Source organism: Lampetra planeri, chromosome 33 (assembly GCF_965212315.1).
Source record: "Lampetra planeri chromosome 33, kcLamPlan1.2.h2, whole genome shotgun sequence".
NCBI lineage: Eukaryota > Metazoa > Chordata > Hyperoartia > Petromyzontiformes > Petromyzontidae > Lampetra > Lampetra planeri.
Window position 1 is genome coordinate 6,462,157 of NC_136139.1, and position 23,056 is coordinate 6,485,212.

The 23,056-nt window shown below is 49.8% G+C and overlaps 1 protein-coding gene across 1 annotated transcript in view; it reads right to left on the reverse strand.

Moving 5' to 3' along the window:
- LOC144729696 (mitogen-activated protein kinase kinase kinase kinase 5-like) overlaps positions 1-22,153 on the reverse strand; it is a 33,816-nt gene extending 11,663 nt beyond the window's left edge. Inside the window, exons 1-16 of the mRNA XM_078610130.1 lie at positions 21,495-22,153; positions 13,733-13,790; positions 13,323-13,413; positions 11,812-11,876; positions 11,487-11,542; positions 10,840-10,887; positions 9,933-9,975; positions 9,058-9,130; positions 8,284-8,415; positions 7,407-7,469; positions 5,214-5,295; positions 4,042-4,215; positions 1,459-1,561; positions 959-1,011; positions 220-532; positions 11-84 (exon numbers count right to left, since the gene is read on the reverse strand). Coding sequence (XP_078466256.1) covers positions 11-84; positions 220-532; positions 959-1,011; positions 1,459-1,561; positions 4,042-4,215; positions 5,214-5,295; positions 7,407-7,469; positions 8,284-8,415; positions 9,058-9,130; positions 9,933-9,975; positions 10,840-10,887; positions 11,487-11,542; positions 11,812-11,876; positions 13,323-13,413; positions 13,733-13,790; positions 21,495-21,668 — 1,602 coding nt within the window. The 5' untranslated portion in view covers positions 21,669-22,153. The remainder of the gene's footprint in view (positions 1-10; positions 85-219; positions 533-958; positions 1,012-1,458; positions 1,562-4,041; positions 4,216-5,213; positions 5,296-7,406; positions 7,470-8,283; positions 8,416-9,057; positions 9,131-9,932; positions 9,976-10,839; positions 10,888-11,486; positions 11,543-11,811; positions 11,877-13,322; positions 13,414-13,732; positions 13,791-21,494) is intronic.
- Between the last annotated feature and the right edge of the window lie 903 nt (positions 22,154-23,056).

Below are 23,056 nucleotides of genomic sequence, written 5' to 3' on the forward strand. Positions count from 1 at the left end.
GGTATCTTACAGAGGTATTAGGGGACGAACTGCTCCCTCCCGTGCCCCGTTCCTCTGCATTTGCCCACCAGCTCGACTCTCCAACTTGTGAACAGAGTGAACGAGAGAGAGCAATAACAGACACCCCATGGTTACAATCGAGCCCTTCGTTCTCCAAACATCACCACTCGCGTGCATCGGCGCCTTTGAAACGCCGAGAGTGTCTGTGCCGCCGCTCACCGCCCGACCCCTCGGAGCGCCGACCCATCCTGCTGCTGCCACCCGGCACGTCTTGCCCCGGCGTCCCGCCGCCCGCGACCTCCGACCTCCACGCCGTGGCCCTGGGGCCCAACAGCGGGGGCCACGAGCGGAGGGGCCGGGGCCCAGAAAGCCGCGCCGGGAGGCTCCGGGAGGAGCTGGCGGCCACGGGAGCCGTGGGCCCCACGGGGGCCGGCCGCAGTAGCAAGGAGGAGCGGCGAGGCAGGGGCCTAGAGTCCCCACACTCTCCAGACTCCCCGCGCTCCGTGGGTTCCGCTGAGACTCGTCCTGAGAACTGAGCAGAACGGACAAGGGAAGAGCTTTCAGGTGTCTCCTTAATCTGTTCTCTGCAACCGTGGCCTCGGTGCCCCCTGAGTTGCTTTCTTTCTCTAACTCCCCTACTTAGTCCCGCCGTCCCCTCCTGCCCCTCCTATGCCCAGAGGTCTTGGTTACGTGATGGGCGCATTACAAATGTGAGTTTGCGACGGAAAGGAGCGATGGCGAAATGGGTAGAGGGGTGCAAGTAAAGTGATTGTGTGTGTACTAAAGACAAAGATCCCCCGTGTAGCTTTAGCAGAATGTTGGGGCAAGTGCTGTTAGCAAGCACCCATGACTGTAGACAAACCTAAAGGTCAAAGATTTCAGTAAGCAAATTCACTTTAACGCTGCTGCTGCTTATATTGTTGTAGCTGTGAGCAATGAGTCATCGGTAGCCACACACCTTGATGGTGCCGTTTGATTCGGGGTCAGGCGATCGCGGCTCGCTCAACCACACTGCGGGAGGTAGACGAGCGGCACAAAGATGAGCATCGTCGTCGCGCCAACGGCACCATGCAGCAGCAGCGGCAGCAGCAGCAGCAGCGGCAGCAGCAGCGGCAGCAGCAGTGGCAGCAGCAGCAGCGGCAGCAGCAGTGGCAGCGGCAGCAGCAGCGGTAGCGGCGGCAGCAGCGGCAGCAGCAGCGCTCGCGGGCCATTGCATTGCGGAGCGGTGCGTGTTAAGGTTAGGTAGGTAACAAAGGTCCCCCGTTACCCAACTTTGGTATCACGTGGTCAGCATCATCATCAACCAGGATCAATCCACTGGTAGAGGAAGGCCTCCATCCCCTCACGGTCCCACGACGCAACGATCGTACGCGGCGCCTGCACACGAGCCGATCTCCGCGGCGGACGTGGCCCCCCCCGCCCTCCCAACTCTCTCGAGCGGTATCGTGCGGTATTCACCCATGGTGTCCGTGGAGTACGGCTGCTTGGCAGCGTCGGAGGGAGCGAGCGTCGCGGCACTTGTGGCCGGGCGGATGGTCTGCAGGCCGTCGGCGTGCGGGTTCTGATTGGCGAAAGGCGGATGTCAACGAGACGAAGCAGCTCGTCAGCGTGCTCGACTGACACCGTCGCGCCGACCGGCGCAATTGCAGTTATCCATGCTTCACGTGCTTCATTAATTCCCCTTCATTTGCCCAAGAAAGCATCGCTGAGTGTGTCGCTGCGGGACAGCGTGCTGGCTCTCTGGAGGCACGGCATGCAGGGCAGTAGAGGGCGGTGGGGGGGGGCGGTGGGGGGCAGTCTTGAAATATAAAGCATTTTAAATATGGGCCCCTACATTAGTGATGGTAATAAATAAATAAATCGCCGCTCAATGTATTTTCTCTGGTAATTACCTAGAAAGGTGGAGGGCTGGGGGAGCGGTGATTGCTCCCATCGCTGCCTCCTTGGACTCGCCACTGCGCAACCCAGCGTTAATGGCGTTTGCGTTTCTAATCTTAGCTGTAGTTTAGTCGATGACTGCTCGTGGAACTTTAGTCAAGCCTTCGTCTGTGAAGTTAATTAGTCGTTCTCTTAGTCTAGTTCGGCCTCTTTCATTTCATGAACTTAAGTTTAACAGATCATTTGCCTACAATATGCATAAATTGTAAGTAACTGATTTTGTGTCGTTCCATTCTTACACACATTCAAGTTTCCAGTATTCATTTTAACCAGGGTAGACCTCAAGAGAGAGAGTTAGTCTCATTTGCTTTAATGGTGGGTTGGCCCCCTGATTCTCATCTTCCACGGAGAGTTCTCGAAACGCCACGGTGGTTAGTAGATGTAACAACCTCGCCTGGTATACAGGAGGTCATGGGTTCGATCCCGACCCTGACGCCTGCTGTATATTTGGAGTTTGCGGTGTCTCTCTCCCCGTGGTCAAGTTGATGTTTCTCCGCGTCCTCTGATTTTTCCCTCCACATTTAGAAACATGCATTGAGAGTATTTGCTATAAATGTCTACTTGACAAGCCACTTGGTTGAGCTGTCAGGTGTGACCAGGTCGCTTTTGAAAAAGAGCTCTATAGCTCGGTGGGCCTTAGCTGGTAAAATTTCTTTAAAAAAAAAATGTTTTAGAGTGTCTCAAGACTCTTTTTCAGGGATGGTTTTGCGAAGTTTCACAACACGATTGCGAAGTGTTTTCCGACCGAGTAATTTGCGGTGTAATTATCCATATTTGAATCATGACGCCAACACACCTGGCCCACTTTTTGAAATCGTGTCATGGGACATTTAACGTTCCCTCGTGAAGCAGACGATGCTTGGTATTTTATGGTTAACGCGTTTAATGTATTAACCAGGGCGGCCGAAGGCTGGAATCGTAAACCTCTTCAACTCGCGGATAATTCAGTGCCGCTCGGTTACATCACCACCACACAACGATGGGCATCCCACTGAAAAACATTACCCAGCGTGCACCAGGTGTGGTGACGCACGTCTGCGATCCAGTGCTTGGTAGACCACGTGGAGATTTGTGAAATTTCTAATCCATCTGGGCTGCAAGGTGGCTAGGAGATGGCAGGAGAGCAAGTGGGTCTATGAAACCATCTGTAAGACATGCGATTATTTTCTTCTTGGGTGCGTGACGGGTTTTTTTTCCGGGCACTCCGGTTTCCTCGTGCTTCCAAGAGACTCAACGAAATGGCCAAACATCTTGAAGCAGCAGAACCCTCTTGAAAAAGAGTCTTGAGATTTAGTGAGGCTTTCCCTGGGTATATCGTTCGTATCGTTATGATTGTACACGCGCGTGTAAAGCTCTTGTTGTCAATCTGCAGCTGAATGAGGACCTCCCAACGCCGCGTGGGTCACGGGGAATATTTGACCATACGTCACCAAGCTGGTCAACGTGGGTTGGTGACGGTGGGCAGCGTAGACATTAGTGCAGCACAACAACGAATTTCGCCACACCGCTCTCTGCCACCACCACGTCGCTACGCAGTAGCCCACGACACCTGTTTTAGCAACGGCGGGCACCCATCTAATAAATATCCCAGCACAAAGAGGCCCAAAAACCTGCTTAGCTTCCAACAAATGAACCTTTTGGTGGGACCCCAGGGTCCCGAATAAACAGAAGTAAAAATAGCTATTTATTTCTTTATTTTTGGCGACACTGTCACCCCCGGGCACATTAATGCCGCGACCCACCTGGTGCGGATAATTATGTTACCGTGTCGTCCAAGCGCAGCGAGGACGAATGCGCAGAAGAAACAAAACTTTTTCACTTTGATTAGCGCATCGTGCAGAGCTCGTCGAGAGGAATAGATTGCCGTATAGTTCGCCTTCAACAGACATAAAATGACGTCGCAACGCAGTTGATGCGAGAGCCGGGGGCTTATGGGACCCAGAGTCCCGCCATGAGGTTCATATATCTGACGAGATCGGGCTCGTTCTGGAACGTCCCACAGATGAAACTTGCAGAGGGGAGGATTTCATCCGCGGTAATCTCCCACCGTCCCTCCATCGCCACCCTCCACGGCCAACCATCACCCATCGTCCCTCCGATCACCTCGTCATCCTCGTCCTCCTCGTCCTCCTCCGTGTCGAGGCTGCCGCCGCCGCCCCCGCGGCCTCCCCAGCCGCGCGACGGCGAGGGGGAGCCGTGCGGCCGCTGCAGCCTCCGCGCCGACTCCAGGAGGTCCACGGCGAGCGAGCGGGTCAGCGGCTGGCGGAACCAAGCGTGCTGTCCACATGCGACGGGGGGTCGGGAACACGTCGGCACACCATCGTTAACAATTGTCGGCACAGATTGGACGAACGTGGTATCCGACTTGCAAAGCGCGGTTGAGGTCGTGTAGTTGTGTTTTCGTTTAACCAGCAGAGAACTCAAAGAAAGAAGGAAAGTCTCATTCGTTTGCGTAGATAGTTATATATATATAGATACGTATGGTGTGTATATTGTAGAGAAAAGATAGTTCGTCATAGGCAGGAGAGAGGAGGGAGGTTGGATGGGATCCGTCCCTTCACAGGACTACTAATGAATGTGGACTCCACCTGTTCCGTCTGTATGGGATGGAGCGTTGCTCCCTCGCACGTGTGGGGTTTTCTGCGGGTGCTCTGGCTTCCTTCCACGTGTAAACACTCATTAATTGGGTGAAAACAACTTAACATATAGAGGACCGCAGAGCTTATGCAATTGTTGGTAGTGCCGGCTCACCACCCGGTTGCTGCCTTTCCTGCTTGTCTGTAGTTCCCGCGCCTCTGAGTCGTTCTCTCTCTTCGAGAGTGAGCGGAATACTGGGCGTGTTACAAGTTTAAATTATTATTATTGTTCATGCAAACTTATCACGAAGTTATGTTAATTGTATTGGTTCCATATGAGTAATGGGCCAAGCCAACCATGCATGTACAATGCAATTTGATGTTATGGGCATCCTCGGGAAGGGAAGTCTGTTTATATGAAGGAGATCGTGAAAGCGAGAGGGAAAAGAAGAATGCCTTGAGCCTGGATTCTAAAAATGGCGGGGAGTCGACAGCACAGATGGCTGTGGGAAGTGAGTACCATATTCAATGGGGGGCATCGTCATCATCGTCGTTGTCATAAGAGCTGCCCCCGGCGCACACCGAGGGACAAAGGGGGCAGTGTGGGTGCCGGTGCAGTTTCACCGCCTGCACACTCGACAGCTGTGCCACTGCGCGTGGTTGCCCCGGTGTTGCCGCCTACCGCCGGCGCTCGCTCACCGTGCCGAGCTTCTCCGCACTTGGCCTCTTGCCTGGGCTCTTGGTGAGGGTGGCCTTGATGAAGCTGTGGAACGCCGAGGACCTGGAGAACCCACAAACAAAATCCCCCGTGTAGCCTTTCATAGACCGTTGGTGCAAGTGCTGTCAGCGAGCGCCTATTTACCCTTTCCCGTTCAGATGACGTACCCATACATCATCAAAACGAAACCGGAAAATAAAAACACATTCCTGCGGAGGGAGCTGGTAGTAACGTTGGGTTGCTCGATCAATGGCCAGGGTCAACGGCGGTGTGGTGTATTCCGCAAAAATGCCCGACTGTGAGGTCGGGCACAAGCCGGCGTGAGTAGGTTAAACGTTGAGTTTTATAAGGGCACCACGGGGCAGAGGTGTGGACTCGAGTCATGTGACTTGGACTCGAGTCAGACTCGAGTCATGAATTTGATGACTTGCGACTCGACTTGGACTTGCATAACAATGACTTTGTCCCACCTATGAGATGTGGACTCGAGTCATGTGACTTGGACTCGAGTCAGACTCCCCTCCCCACCCAGCCCCTCCCTCCCCACCCAGCCCCTCCCTGCACGACGGACGGACACAATAATCCCCTGTGGGCTGGAGTAACCAGGAGGTTCCTACCAGTATAAAATTACTTTATCGCTACCGAGGCTCCCATAAGGGCATGTGGAAGGGCATGTGGAAGGGCATGTGGCACAGTTTGGCGCCAGCTATCATAGAGTATAGTCGTTTCACTACGGTTCTCTGCGATGAGTACAATGTCTTTAAAAACCGCAGCGAAATGCCTCTACGAATAAAATTAATGCTGAGCCGCTTGCGCGTTCCGAGATTCAGCGGCGAACGGGACACCCACCACCCTGCAACTTGCAGACATCTCGGAACGGGAAATGGTTAATAGACTGTTGGTGCAAGTAGTGTTAGCGAGCGCCTATTAAGGTTGGAATGGCGCTCGAGGGGGTGGTATGGTCAGTACTGCACACCATCATCCTTGTTTGCCTTCCCAGTGCTCATGTTTGCTCGCTGTGCTAAGTGCTTATTTAAGGCTGAATCGACCTAGGGTTCAAATATAACTCACCGCTGATGATGTTAGCCTTGGCTGGGAATTGAAGCCAGGTTAATGGGTTCGTGACACAGTTTGCTAATCACTGCACTACCGCTCCCCACTCATAAATACTCGCGAGCAAACCACGTCCCCTCCTTTTGTTACGCTGAAAAACATTTACGCGGTAGGTGCTTTTAGCGAGCGCCTATTAAGGCTACCAAATCCATTAAATAAAACAAATAGAAAAAATTCCATCCATTCTCAATACCCTACTGGATGGAGTTTTTTTTTTTCCATGCTTCACCACGCTGGTCAGTGTGGATTGGCGGTGAGTGGGGTGGGGGACAGGCAGGACCGGATCAGATATCACTCGCCACTCATCTGAGCCGCGGCCGGGGAATCGAACTCGGGTTGCTAGCGTCACAGTACAGCGCGCTAAACACTCTGCCACCGCTGTGCCCAATAGCGGAGCAATCACAGTGATTCAAGTGTTTTTTGCATGCACTGAAAGTGAACAAATTTCGCTAGTGTACACGGACCAGGTAATGATTTAAAATAATAGCTTGCACTAATCAGGACGTGATTTCAAATGTGACCTAGGTCACTCTTGCAAATGAGACTGCCCCTCTATTTTAAGCTCTCACCTGGTTAAACAAATTTTCCTGCAAATTGAAATGCCAGTCAGCTCGAACCAGATAGTAATATAAAATGCAAGTCAAGTTTCTCGTGGATTTTGATGAACCAATATGAGAAATCAAGAGACCAGCATCGAGTCTCATTTGCAAGAGTGGTCACAATGACAAAAGGCAAACTCATAAAACAAAGTACAGCAATTAAGCAAGTACAAAGCAGAACAAAAACAACTGTGTCACGTGGGAAATGCAAAACATTGCACAAACGCAAATAAATGTCGAATGTGACTCAAACTATGCGCCATACAGCGAATCACTGTAGTCTGTGCGCCTTCAGCGGAGGAGAGACAGCAAAACTACTCACAAACTGTCTCCTGGAAGCCCTCTCGTTGTGGCCAGTAGACCTCAAAATTGGCATTTAGCTTCCGAACAAATCGCTGCCGCCCATCCACAAAACCACCGCACGGACCGGTGCGGGCGGGTGAGTGGGGGGTAAACACTCACCACTTGGCCTTGTCGGAGAGGCGGGGCGGCTGGTACCCGCTCTTGGACATGAGGAAGAGGACCCTGCACTCGGGTGGGGGGGGGGGGGGCAGGGGGGGATGGGGGGGTGGGCAGGGGGGGGGGGGCAATGGGGAGTGGGACGCACCGTGACATTAGGTATTCAGTTGAGACGGTGTTTGCCCGGGTCGGCGATCCGGAAAATATTTCCGCCGCAGCCGGCACACCGCATCCAGTATACCTATCGCTATGGTCGTGGCTACTGCTGTGCTAGTCACGTGACACCCACTCCGGTCGAGCAGCGGCCGGAAAAAATTGTGAAATACGAAGTGTCGTGCGACGCCGTTAAGGTGTGCGTGCGTGGAGAGGCCGCGCCACTTCCGTTCGTGAACGCACCGGCGGTTTCCCGTAACGAACCTCAGCAGCAGAGGGCAACTACAGCAACATCCGTCGTTGTGCTGTACTTCTATGCTCTCCCGCATTTACACTTCCCGCCTTCAAACGATGAGTAGGGTGGCAAGATGAAGTACAAGGTGAAAGATGGGGAGAGGGTTAATGGATGAGGAGGGTGCGAGATGAGAAAGGTAGGAGATGGTGAGGGTGGGAGATTTTTAAGACAGACGATGTGGAGGTCAGAAGATTTGAAAGGTAGGAGATGTATGTTAAACTTCTTTCGCACCATACGTAGCGAACCGCGCTAATCAGAGGTACGGATGTGGAGGGTAGGATATTTGTCAGGATGGTGAGAGATTTGTAACGTAGGAGATGTGGAGGATGACAGATGCAGAAGTTGGGAAGACGAGGACGGCGGGCGACGGGGCGAGAGGCGTGTAACGTGGGCGACGGGGCGAGAGGCGTGTAACGTGGGCGACGCCGAAACCTCATGGGGTGGAGGTGGTAGAGCGGCGGCTGCGTCTCGGCCAGCTCGATGGCCGTGATGCCCAGGGCCCACACGTCGCACTGCCGTCCGTAGCCGCCCTTCCTCTCCACGGCCGCCACCTCTGGGGCCATCCTGGGGGGCCATCGATCACAGGGGGATGGGCAAGGTGGCTCAACCAGGAAGCGTGGGGAGCCAGCCGCTTTGTATTGCGCTTCAAAGTCTGTGTGCATAAGTATGTATACACAGACTTTGGGCACCACGGTGGCGAGAGGTTAACTCCCTCGCCTGGTATACAGGAGCTCGTGGCTATGATCCCGACCCTGACGCCTGTATAATTGGAGTTTGCATGTCCTCCCCGTGGTCGCATGGATTTTTCTCCGGGTCTTCCGGTTTTTCCCTCCATATTTACAAACATGCGTTCAGAGTATTTGGCTGCTATACATTTACACATGTTAAGCCACTTCACTGGGCTGTCATTTGTGGCCAGGTCGCTTCTGAAAAAGAGCTATGTAGCTCAGTAGGCCTAACCTGGTAAAATATAGGCATTTTAGTTTATGTATGTTGAACTTCTTTCGCACTCTACGTCGCCAACCGTGCTAATCCGAGTTGCCTCCCAACCTCCGCCAAAGCCGCACCGACCGACATGGTGAAGTATGGCGAAACAACCCTCACGAACGGCACGGCATTGGGAGACCCTCTCATCCAGCAGCGGATGGAGAAAAATGGCCGCTACACGTACGCGTAGTAGTGTGCTCGCGCGACAGGCTCACTCACCAGTACGGCGTGCCAATGAACGACTTCCGCTTGGCCAGGGTGGCGGTCAGCTGGGCGGACACCCCGAAGTCCGCTACGTCACACGGCATCGCAATATGTATGAAGACTCACCACACCACGCACGCGCACGCTCGTTCAGATGCCCCATACACGTTCTAAACGTAAAGCTGTCACGTCGATTCATGACCCCCCCCCCGCGTTCACTGATTCGTTCCAGTCACTCGCGGTCAGTCACCCCCTCATCACGCTTTTACTGCGACTATCAATCACTCTTCTGCGGCGACTGTTAGAAGAGCGGTAAGGTGCTACTACAGTAAAACCTTGGATTGCGAGTAACTTGGTCTGCGAGTGTTTTGCAAGACGAGCAATTTTAAAAAAATAAATATTCATTTGATAAACGAGCGAGGTCTTGCAATACGAGTAGTATGTGTAATACGCTTTGTCTGCCGAGCGTCACGTGATCACAACTGATATACGAGTGCTTTGATATACGAGTGCTTTGGATTACAAACACGTTTCCGGAACGAATTATGCTCGCAATCCAAGGTTAACTGTATATGGAAATGTCAACAAAAAAAGAGACTCTGCAGGGCTTTAATTTCTCACAGATTATATTTCCTGGGTCGCTTGTAGACTGGAGTCGGTGGCATGTGGCCAGCAGTAGCCACAGCCATAGCGATAAGTATACAGGATGTGGTGTGCCAGGTGCAGAAATATTTTCCGGATTGCCCGACCCTGGAAAGACCCAGCTAGAACTGAGCTCTGGGCGAATGCAAATACAAATTTGGGGTAAAACTTCGAGCCCACGTGCGCTCTCAACTCGTGTAATGTTTTAGTCGTCCTCGCTAAATCACGGTTTGATGTCGAGGACTCACCCAGCTTCACGTCGCCACTCTCGGTCAGCAGGATGTTGGCTCCCTGGCAACACAAAAGACCAAGATCTCTCGTTTACACCACACACACATGGTCGCGGCAGATTCTATTAGCGAGCGCCTATTAAGGCACGAGGTGGTGGTGCAGCCACGGACAACGCGCCGACCGCCTTTTTCTTCCCGGTGCTGATGTTTATAGACTGCACTGTTTCGACTCTCTCCTCTGCGACCTCCATAAAGCTCTCACCTCCAAACTCAAGATTATCCAAAATCTTCTTGGTTCTTTCGGAAAAGTCACGTAGAAGAGAAATAATAAAATAATAAAAATGAAACATCATAAAATAATTCTCACGACGTTTCGGCCACAACGCAAGCAGCCGTCCTCAGGTGAAGAACAGGTCTGTCGGAAAGACAGTGTCTGAATGAAATCGAAATTATCCAAAATGCCCGCTGCCAGACTTCTCACCCAACACCTCCAGTAGCTTCCAATCCACGGGGTCAAGTAGCGACGTTGATGATGACGGTGGTGGCGACATTGATAATGACCAAGTAGGTGGTGGCGATATTGATAATGATGTAGGAAATGATGATATTGATAATGATATAGGAAATGATGATATTGATAATGATATAGGAAATGATGATATTGATAATGATATAGGAAATGATGATATTGATAATGATATAGGAAATGATGATATTGATGATGACTGTGGTGATGGTGGTGATATTGAGATTGATGATGGTGGTTCTACTGATATTGATCATGTTGATGCTGATGGTGTGAGGTGGTGATATTAAATATGATGATGATTATTGGGCTGAGTTGACCCCAGTTACACTTGACATGATACTCGAAGACCTTGAGGTCAGTGGCTCTGTATCGGCTCTGATCTGTGAGCGGCCTCACCTTGATATCTCGATGGATCTTGTTCTTGCTGTGCAGATAAGTCAAGCCCTGGGAGAGATGCCAGTGGTTAGTGGGTAAGAGAGAGATCAAGAAAGGAGCGTGAAAGATAGAAGAACAGCAGACTATGAGAGAGGTTGAGAGAACATACGAGAGAGAAAGGAAGAGAGTGAGAGAATGAGAGCGATATTAAATGGATGGAGAGAAAGGTGCAGAGAACGCGAGATATATCGAGAGATGGAGATCAAGAGAAAGGGAGAGACAAGAATAGGGATAAAGAGAGGGACAGGGAGAGCAGGAGAGGAAACTAAACTAAAATATTTTTCATTTTACCAGGTAAGGCCTACTGAGCAATATATCTCTTTTTCATAAGCGACCTGGACACAAATGATAGATCAACAAAGTGGTGTATCACTTGGAAATGTATAGCAGTCAAATACTCTAAACGCACGTTGATTCTAAATGTGGAGGAAAACAACCAGAGGACCTGGATAAATATCCACACGACCACGGGGAGAAAATTCAAACTCCAAATATACAGCAGGCGTCAGGGTCAGTATAGAACCCACGACCTGCTGTAAACCAGACGAGGTAGTTAACATCTCGCCACCGTGACAGAAAGTGAGAGGGAGTCAAATCTCCGGCCCTACCTTGATGGTTTCACGGCACACGAAGGCAATCTGTCGCTCCGCCAGGCCGCCCGTCACTAAGCGGAGACACGCGGAGACGCGGTGAGACACGGAGGACACACGGGAAACACAAGGACACATTGGGACGTGGAGAATACAGGGATCAAGGGACACAGTGAGATGATGCAGGCTCTGAGATATATATTTTCCAGGGAAGCAATGGGGCAGTGATGATGATGGTGGCGGTCGTGACGATGATGATGACAGTGATGATGATGATGATGGTAGTGGTCGTGGTGATGATGATGATGGCGATGATGAAGAAGTGGTGGGTATGTCTGGCTACCATGATACACGTCCTGCAGGGAGCCTCCTCCGCAGAACTCCATGCAGATCCAGAGCTCGTCGTGCCTGCACTCACACAAAGACAAAGATCCCCCGTGTAGCCTTCACAGACTTTTTGGGGCAAGTGCTGTTCGCGAGTGCCTTTGAAGGCCCCCACATACACACCAAAAAAGACAAAGACACGTAAACAAAGATCCACTGGGAAAGTCAACCATGGCACATCATCAGGCTGAGTTGATGTAGGGGAGGGGGGGAGGTCCAGAACTGGTTCATAAATTCACCACAGATGTTGACAATGAGCGGGAATCAAACTCAGGTCGTCGTGTTAACAATGCAGCATGCTGACCATTGCACTTCCGCTCCCCACATGAACACAAGATAAAGACCCCCCATATAGCCTTAACAGACTGTAGAGGCAAGTGCTGTTAGCGAGCACCTATGAAGGCCGCAACGGTACACGAGGGGGTGGGTGGCCAAGCACCACGCCCGACCGCCTTTGTCTCCCTAGTGGTGATGTTTACACACTGCGCCAGGTACTCATTTGAGGCTGAGTCGCCCGAGGGGAGGCCCAGGACCGGTTCAGATAATCGTCACTGGAGTTGGCCGTGAGCAGGAATCGAACTCGGGTCGTTGGGTTCATAGCGCAGCGCGCTAACCGGTACACCACCACTCCCCACACAAAGACACATGCACACACGCGGCGGTCATACACCCTCCACACACTTGTGAACAGATGATGAGGCCAACGCACAACACGAATCAATAAATAAATGTCGCTCCTATAAAATTCCACGAGGACATGACTATTCAGCCTGGACAGTGGGGGAACCATCGACCTCACATCTTGGCCGCCCGTATCATGACCGTGACACGGATGAGAATGCTGCTGCCGATGTGTGTATGTGTGTTGAACTTCTTTCGCACAATACATAGCCAAACGTGCTAACCGGAGGTGCGGGGGAAGGACAACAAACTAAAGGCAAAAAGCAGGTCTATAGCAACGAGTTTTCAATCTAGATGATTTAAACGCGCATAGCTCCAGTGGCTTCATAATATCGGAAGGAAGAGTGTTCCAGACGGCCGCAGAAGCGTATCTGAAAGCGTGCGATGCATTGACCGTCTTTGTTCGATGGCCAGCCAAAAGCCGCAGCGAGGATGACGGGAGTTCGAGTGATGGTTTATGCTCCTTGACGAGATCAGCAAGGTGTTGTGGTTCATTTGAGGCTGGCACTCTGTGTGTGTAATGAGTGCGACCTTATAACGTTTTCGTTCGGCAACCAGAAGCCAATGCAGCTCAGCGAGCACTGGATGGGCACGGTCGGATCTTGCAGTACCCGTCACGACACGTGGCAGAGAAATTTGAACACGCTGCAGCTTGGTAATGTCGGCGATGTTGCTGATGGTGATGATGTTTTCGGCGATGTTGCTGCCGATGATGATGATGTTGCTGCCGATGATGATGATGTTGCTGATGTTGCGAGCCCGTTGGGAAGTGTGAGATTAGGCGCTCACCGGAGGAAGCTGCCGTAGAAGGCGACGATGTTGTGATTCTCGCACTCGCGCAAAACCTTGATCTCCTGCTCCATCGCCCCCAGCTCCTCGCCTGCAGAGCGAGCATGACTTGTACCCCGGTCATTCACATCGATAACTCATCGTATCATCCACAGCCCCATTTGTATGTACGTAAGTTGAACTTCTTTCGCACCGTACATAGCCAACCGTGTTAATTGGAGGTGCGGTGGAAGGACAACAAACTAAACACAAAAAGCAGTTCTCAAGAAACGAGTTTTCAATCTAGCTCCAGTGGCTTCCGAATATCACAGCGCATAAACCACTGCACCACCTATCCCCATACACAAACATCCCCCGTATAGCCTTTAACAGACGTAAATGCACACACAGAGGTAAACTTTAGGACTTACCTGGTTCAATCCTCACAACTTTGACTGCACACACCTGTCCACTGTGAATGCGCCTTGCCTGCACACATATAAACACAAAGACAAAGATCCCTGTGTAGCCTTAACAGACTGTAGGGGCAAGTGCTGTTAGCGAGTAGCACCTATGAAGGCCGGCACGGCGCACGAGGAGGTGGGTGGCCAACGCCACGCCTGGCCGCCTTTGTCTCCCCAGTGGCGATGTTTACTACACACCGCACCAGGTACTCATTTGAGGCTGAGTCGACCTAGGGGAGGCCCAGGACCGGTTCAGATCATCGTCACCGGTGTTGGCCTTGAGCGGGAATCGAACTGGGGTGTCCGGGTTCGTAGCGCAGCGTAGCGCTAACAGCCTCACTACCGCATATATATAGGCACCTCCACGCACAATATCCAAAGGTTCCCATTAGCTTGTTGAAACAAGTGCTGTCGATGAGGACCTATTAAGTCCATCTCTGAACTGGTGATGGTGTGTCCAAAACATTGGATTGCGAGTAACTTGGTCTGCGAGTGTTTTGCAAGACGAGCAAATTTTTTAAAATAAATATTAATTTGATAAACGAGCGAGGTCTTGCAATACCAGACCGCCTTTGTCTCCCCCGTGTTGAAGATTTTGATATACTGTACTTCCACCAAATTGTGCAGCCACACCATGTGTGTGGTTTCACAATTTGCGGACGATGATGATGATGGTAGCAAGGATCATAACAATGGCAGTGGTGATGGTGGTGATGATTTATATATTTACGCCGCAATCTAACTAAAAAAACCTGCGTTGTGGATGATATTGGTCGCGAAAGCCGACGTGTTAAACTGATGATGTTCATTATATCGGCAGTGATTATAGTGCAGACGATGTTGGCATACTTGTCAACCCCTTATCAGTGCCTAACTCATTACAGACTATGTCAGACCTTATCGGTCACCCCGTGCCCTTATAAATCTCAACGTTCATTCTACAAAGTCCCATCACAATGGAGAAACACAAATAGACAAATAAAATAATGCCCGTGTTGAAACGGCTGTACGCTGCACGGACTTGAAAACTCAATTTCCCTGCACAAGAATACGGCGTAACCCGTATGGGTTGTGTTGGTGACCAAGCTGAGGATTTTTATTGGCAACGACGGTAATTCAAGATGATTGGTGAAATGATAAAGGTGGTGACTGTTGAACGTGATGCTGATGATGATGGTAGTGGTGATGCTGATGTTTGAATGCATTAATGATATAATTAAATTATTTATGAGGTGCTGCTGCGTTGGCAGTGGTGCACAAGCACAGTTAACAACACAACTTAATGTGCTATGAAGAAGGGACATTTCCTAAATCGTCGTTAATTATATATTTATTTGCTTCCAAGGCCAGTGTTGTTGATGAGTGTGCTGAATGTTTATTTGATTATTGTACAATTAATTCTAGATTTGAAGCGTTCGTGACTGCAAGGATTCATATTCTTAGGTTTTTTCGGTAAAGTCACGTAGGTAAAAAATTTAAATTAATAAAAGTAAAATAAAAATAAAATAAAAATCACGACGTTTCGGATGCAACACAAGCTTCCGTCTTCAGGTGGAACCGTCACAGCACGATAGCTGTATCAAGTGAGAGAAATTCCAAGAAACAGTATTTGTATATATACTGGTTGAGGGTGGGAGGAGCCAAGGTAGGCCCTGAATATTATGTTTTGTGAGGTTCGGTGCGGCTGAAGCACGCTGTTAGGAATGAGCCTTTGTTGTGTTAACTAGGTGCGGATGATGTAAAGGTGCGTGTAAAAGGGACTGAGCCTTTTTGTTATGTAGAGATATTGTACAATTGTGCCGCTACATCGCCGGATCGTGATAGATTAAGGCGGATTAGGTATGCCTTCGTCCAGCAGTGGATTGATCACGACTGATGATGATGATGACAACTAAATAATACGATGATGAGCGATGGTGATTTTTGTTTTCCAACACCGAAGTCGTCGTCACTCAGCTCAACGGAATTGTCTCCATAAATAAGCAGCGAAACTAACAACAACAATGGCCCATTTTTACTCACAAACACAATGGCTTTGTGGGTCGCAGGAAAAAACTCACCCCACCCTTCATCTCCCCCCCCTCCCTCCCTATCTCCGCCCCCCTCCCCAGGGCCAGCCCCCCACCCCGCACACCGCCCCCCTTAACATAACACACATCTCATAATGGCCAGGCTCACATTGACATTTGGGTTTGGAGAACAGTAAACGTGCCACAAATATTTTGTTTCTCCCACCCCCCGCCTAGGATGGGTTGTTTTTTTGTTTAGTCTGGATATTGAAGACCGGGGGTCAATGCTGCTACAGTCGGTGGGTGTAAATTGTCAGCGGACTGGACTGGGCAATCCTCAATCCTGCAGAGGTCGCTGGGTTTGATTCGATTCTCCCGGCGCGGCAGCTGAAACAATTGTGCAAGTTTCTTAAATCCCCCCCCTCTCCACCACCACCTCCCCCTCCCACAGCTGCTGTCCAACCAGCAGCAGCAATAGGTTGACTTTAGTTTATCGCCAGGTCGCGTGTGATGGGCTAATGATCAAGGAATAACGGCTGTCGATGAGGTCGCGCGCGGTTAAATACTTTCCATTAGGGTAATCACTGTATTCGCGGGTCGAACGTCGAGTGGTAAGTCCAGTTCAATCGCGGGATGTGAGTGCAAATCGGCTTTGTGCGCGCGGGGTGAGGAGGAGATGTGACTGGAGTTTAAAGTGGTGAAATTCTTAGTTTTTTTCGGTAAAGTCACGTAGGTAAAAAAAAATTAATGAAGCACTCGTGGCGCCCAAGTCAGACACGCTGAAAGAGAATCCTATGTCGGAAGATTGAAGGCGATGAACGCGGAAAAGCACCAGCGTGGAGACCGAGTGGCAGAGCTGAGAGAGAGGTGGCTCCACGTGGCGAACCAGGGATATGAAGGACTGTGGAGTCCAAGTTTTCGAGTTTTTTTTCGCTTAATCAGGTCAGAACTCAAGAGACGAACATTGTCTCGTTTTCACGAGGAATCAGGGTCATTAAAAATGACAAAATAAAAAAAGCAGTCAAATTAAGTACAGCAATGCAGCAAACAGAAATCAGCACAAACCCAATGATATCACACGAGATATTAAAAGTATTGCACAAACATAAATCAATGTTAAAACAAAGTTAGGCATCAAATTCCTTGCAAAGCAAGTTGTAGCGGGCGTGGAGATGATGGCCCAGGACCGGTCTGAGTGGAGAAGAAAAACCAAGGAAGCCCCCCCCCGCCCCTCCCCCCCGCCCCTCCCGCCACCACGTGGTGGGAAAAATGCCAGGAAGAAGATTAGATGTTCAATTGATTTCACGAGACGAGTAACAACAATCTGTCATGTCCTCACAATCCTACGAGAGAACAATCAGAAACACGATGGCTGCGTTTGCAACCCGCAACGCGTGTTCTGCGTGCTGCGGGAGCCTCAAGCGAGGTGTTGAGCAAGGAGCGGGACTTTGAGCCAAGACGCAACATGCAAGCGAGCAAGAAAGCGTATGCCTTGACTTGTCTCTGTCTCAGATGTATCTGAAGCCGAGCCGTCTCAACGCTTGACTGAAGAAATAGAGACGGTAAACCAACATGGGGATTGTGTTCATGATATCAGCTTTTTCTTCTTGGTTCTTTCGGTAAAGTCACGTAGAAGGGAAATAATAAAATAATAAAAATAAAACATAATAAAAAATAATTCTCACGACGTTTCGGCCACAACGCAAGCAGCCGTCCTCAGGTGAAGAACAGGTCTGTCGGAAAGACTTGCGTTGTGGCCGAAACGTCGTGAGAAGAATTTTTTATTGTTTTATTTTTATTATTTTATTATTTCCCTTCTACGTGACTTTACATAAAGAACCAAGAAGATTAATCCCTGCAGTCACGAAAGCTTTACATCGAGATCTCAGCTTTGTTGATGATATCGTCATTATAACTGTGATTTAATTATTTGTGAACGGCAGGAAATTGTGGAAGGACGTAAGAAAATAACTCAACAAAGAGGGCCGCGAAAAACGTTTTGACTCAATGAATAAACGAGCAAATACAAAAAACACACGGAACGAAGTTTGCGGAACAAAAGAGCAGTAATTGTCAGAGGAACTCAATCGGAAAGAGACAAAATTGACATTTTCGAAGGCGAAATATTACAGTGACGCTGCTGCTACTTCTGCGTTGGCAGCGGTGCACACACAACAACACTCAACAAATTCGTCGATAAGATTGCGGCCTTAAAAGAAAACAAATATTTAAACGGCGACGATTCGGGCATTGACCGTTCTTCATAGCAAATAAACAGAGCGATATAGTGGATAGGAATAAATTTCGATTTAAAGTGAGAATTGTATTATTTTATTATGTTTTATTTTTATAATTTTATTATCTCCCTTCTACGTGACTTTACCGAAAGAACCAAAAAGATGGATAGGAATAGTTGAAGAGACTGCATTTTACACAATTGGACCTGATGCGGATTTTATATTTAAAAACAAGTCAGCTAACGTACACAAGTCAGCTAACGTACGCACTGTCTCTGTAGTCTCCGGATTATGTAACACAATAGTCAATAGCACAGCGGCTTAAAAGAACATACTGTACTGTATATTATAGGGCACATCATGTCTGAGGAAGAAGGATCATTGCCTGAAACGTTGCCTGCCGTGTTTTTTAAAATAATTTCACGGCCGCACAGTGTTATTGACGAACGCGTTCAATATTTTTGAAGGCGGATCGGCATGAAAATTAAAAAAAACGCGAAACTGAAACTTTATAATGAAAACATCCCGAAGCTGTCAACGACGAAGAACGTCGCAGGAAGCGAAGTCAAATGGGCAGACACAAACTCGGAATGACAATGAGAGACCGAGAACGAGACAGAGGGGGATGAACACACACGGGTCGGAGACGAAACGCAAACGAGAGACATGTTATTGACTGTTAAGAAAAGTGCGAGTGGGATTGGGCAGGACACGTGGCTCGGAGGGATGACGGCCCTGGATCGAAGCTTCACGATGGAGTGACAATCTTAATTTTAGAACTTTCGTGACTGCAGGAATTATTATTTGGTTCTTTCGGTTAAGTCACGTCTAAAGATAAAATAATAAATTAAATAATAGAATACGACGTTTCGATTGCAACACAAGCATTGTGTTGCAATCGAATGATGATTGCTTGTGTTGCAATCGAAACGTCGTATTCTATTATTTAATTTATTATTTTATCTTTAGACGTGACTTAACCGAAAGAACCAAATAATGATGGAGTGACAATTTTAGATTTGAAGCTTTCGTGACTGCAAGGATTCATATTCTTAGGTTTTTTTCGGTAAAGTCACGTAGGTAAAAAATTAAAATTAATAAAAGTAAAATAAAAAATAAAATAAAAATTACGACGTTTCGGAGGCAACACAAGCCTCCGTCTTCAGGTGGAACCGTCACAGCACGATAGCTGTATCAAGTAAGATAAATTCCAAGAAAACAGTCCTTGTATATATACTGGTTGAGGGTGGGAGGAGCCAAGGTAGGCCCTGGATATTATTATTGTGAGGCTGAAGCACGCTGTTAGGAATGAGCCTTTGTTGTGTAGACTGGTTGAAAAGATGGAGTGACAGCCAAAAGGAAGGGACACGCGACCGAGTGAAAACAACCACTGTGGGAGATGGAGCGGTGAAATCAGCTCGCCGAGCCATCGCGAGATCGTCAGCGATGGCAACGACTGTGTGAATAGAATGGCTGATGGAAATGTTGGTGACATGTAAGGATAACAGCTGCCGTGGGCGCCACAGTGCCGAGATGTTAACTACCTCGCCTGGTATACAGGAGGTCGTGGGTTCGATCCCGACACTGACGCCTGCTGTTGTATATTTGAGTTTACATGTTCTCCCCGTGGTTGCGTGGGTTATTTTTCTCCGGCTCTTCCGGTTTCTCCCTCTGAATTTAACATCAGCATGCGTTTAGAATATTTGGCTGCGATACATTTCCACATGATAAGCCACTTTGTTGAGCGATCATTTGTGGTCAATTTAAAGTTTTGTTTATTTAATTGAGCCTGGTAACCATGCTCTAGTTTAGACTTTATTGAGACTCATCAGTAAAGCGTCGCCTCACCCACAATCTCCCACTCGGGCAAGTGTATTTTCTCCAGTATCTCGGGTTTCCTCCATAATTAATCGGAGAATTGGTTGAACATTCCAGTGTAGCAGGATACTCAGGCTCCGTCAAGCTTTCCCAAGAGACCACCCGATTCACAATCAACAAAGGTCACGAGCTACAAATCCAGGGACGACTCAGTCCATCATCCATTCCGGGTCGATAAAACGAGCATCACTCTGTGGGAAGTCAACAGCGGTCGCCCAAAAGCGATACTCGCCCAAGCCATGAGCAAGTGTCATTTTGATCACTGACTTTCTTGATTTAATTAAAATATTTGTCAGCTCTAATGTTCATCCACTGTTGGATGAAGGGCTCCCCACGCCATGTCGGTTGTCAGGGGTTGTGTTTAACCATACTTCACCACATTGGTCAGTGCGGGAGGTAAGTGGATCGGTTCTGATATAAGTCGCCACTGACGTTGGGCGTGGCTGGAATTCGACCTTGGTCGCCGGGTTCGTAACGTATTGCGATAACCACTGCACCACCACTCCCCCGTGATGATTATTCCCGTAAGAATACAGCGATAATTTTACAACATTTGTTTTGAATAGAGCTCCCTCCTATGCGCCGGGGTGTCTCAGAGCGTTGTACGATTTCATTGCAACACATTTGAAAGGGCACCCAAGTGGCAGCTGTCCCTGTGTCGCACAACGTGACTCAGTACATCGCATGCAAAAGTCGCATTAAGTTTGCCATTAGGGAGCGATGGTTGCTGATTTGCACCGTATAATCCCAATTGAGTAATCTGCGGGTAACTTTATAATATGGCAAACTAACAACTATTTAAACAATCTATTTGATTTTACGAGGTAAGGCCCACTGGGCTACATAGCTATTTTTCAGAAGCGACCTGGCTATCAACAAATGACAGCTCATCCAAGTGGCTTATCACGTGCAAATTGATGGCAGCAGCCAAGCACTCTAAACGCACGTTCATTCTACGTGAAGAGTGGTGGGGGCAAGGATGGCACAGTCGGGTTTTTTACAATCGGGTTTAATTGTCTTTTATATTAAACCCGATCAACTGAGAAATCCGGTTTAATTGGTTCAAACAAAAAAAATTAACCCATAAAAACAAAGTTTTTAACTATAAATCCTTTATATGCGTGGCGGCTAGAGTCCTCTCGTCCTCTGGCTTGAGATGGCTGCCACCTATGGGTCAGATGATTGCCTGCCACCATTAAGCAATTGGTAATTAAATATAAAAACAATCCTAAAAAGTGTAACATTTTGGAAAACAATTTTCACGAAAATAAATTGTCACGCGCAACGAGTCTATGTGCAAAATGTCAGCTAGATTTGATCACGGTAAGTGGATTAAAAAACGACCGAAAGATTTGCACGGTCGTAAGCGCGCAAGCAAGAAAGCAAGTGAACTTAATATAAAGGATTTAAAAAAAAACGATGCCTGCCGCTGGAAAAATCGTTTTTTTTTTCCACCCATGGGTGGGGGTTGGGAAACACCGGAGGACCCGGAGAAAAATCCACGCGGCCACGGAGAGAATGAGAGAGTGAGTGGTGAGAGAGACACGCAAACTGGACCCCTGACACGACTCACGAATCGTGGCAGCGTTGTCTGCGCTCACCTACCTTGAACACGTCTCCGTATGTGCCCGCGCCAACGCGCTGCATGAGTTGCAGGTCGCGATGCAACAACTCCGAGTTCGAGTCCGGCTCTTGGTCTGCGTCCCCTTGCTTCGCCGCGTCGCGGTTAGACTTCAGTCTCGGCTGACCGACCACCTCTGAAGTTCCAAGTTCGCTCATCGTCTCTTCTCTCTCGTCGACTCCACTCGCTCACCGCGACCACGAACCTCCTAAAGGTTCCTAAAGCCGTGCAGGTTCTACGCTATAGACTGTATTTCGTGTCGACAGTCACCGCTCGCCGGCGCAGTGGTTCGCGTCCCGCAACTCTTCACCCGATGAGCATGAGTTCGAGTCTGAACCCGTGCCTGGGCCTCGCCCGACTAACTAACGCGCACCGACCAGCATGGTCAAGTATGGTTAAACAACGCGCATGTTGTTGGGCGCGACGCGGAGAGGTCTTCGTCCAGCCAGTGGGTTTAAGAAGAGCGCTGTGAAGAGAGCCCGACAGAAGCGCTCACACAGAAAAGGTGTCTTGTAACCGGCACCGAGCTGGGCGGTCATCAGCAGCCCCTCCTCGGCGCCCGCGTGAGGCTGGGGTGGGGGGGCCACGATGCGAGAGACGCGACTTGTTTTTTGACTTCTGGCCCCAACATCTGCCAAATGCCTCCACTTCCACCTCAATCCGCTTCCTCCCACTCCCTCCCTCCCTCATTCCATCCCCTCCCTGCTCGTTGCCGCCCCCCCCACAACTTAATTCCAGTACATCGTGACCCCCCCGCGCTCCCCATGTAACCCTCCCTCGCCTGCTTACTCCCACCGCAATCCGCCAGTCCACCGTGACGCCACCCCCACCTCCACCACATCTCAATCCCCTCCCCTCTCAATACCCCCACCCTCTCAATCCCTTCCCCTCTCAATACCCCCACCCTCTCAATCCCCTCCCCTCTCAATACCCCCACCCTCTCAATCTTCCCACCCCACCCTAAATCCTTCCCCTCTCAATCCACTCACGCGCTCAATCCCCTTCACTCAATCCCCCCCTCCCTCCTCCTCCCGCCTCTCAATCCCCGCTCGCAATCCCCCAGTCCAACGTGACCCCCCTCGTCTAAACTCAACCTCCTCCTCCTCCCCCCCCTCTTTATCGTGACCCCCCCCCCATGCCCCCCTCCTACTCTCCCCCACCTGCTCACATTCTCTACAATCCCCTTCCCCCCCCGTCCATCGCGATCCCCTTACCCCTCTCTACCACCCCCTAACCCGCTCCTCTCTGTCCCCCAGTTCATCGTAGCCACCACCTCCCTCTCTCCCTCCTTCTCCGCGCCCCACTTACACTGCCGCCCGCCGCTGCTTTCCGGCACTTGGGGATGTGATCCTTGTCAACAAGACCCCGTGCGCCAAAAATGTAAAAATATATTTGTACACCGTGCACCCAAATACCCGTTACGTGCTTCGTAACACGGGCCGGGAGTAGGGCTTAGTTTCTCTACGAATTTATATATTTTCCGAGTCCCTGCTCGGGTTCGAGTCTAGGTGGCTGGTACGTGGTGGCTAGTAGCCACAGCCCGAGC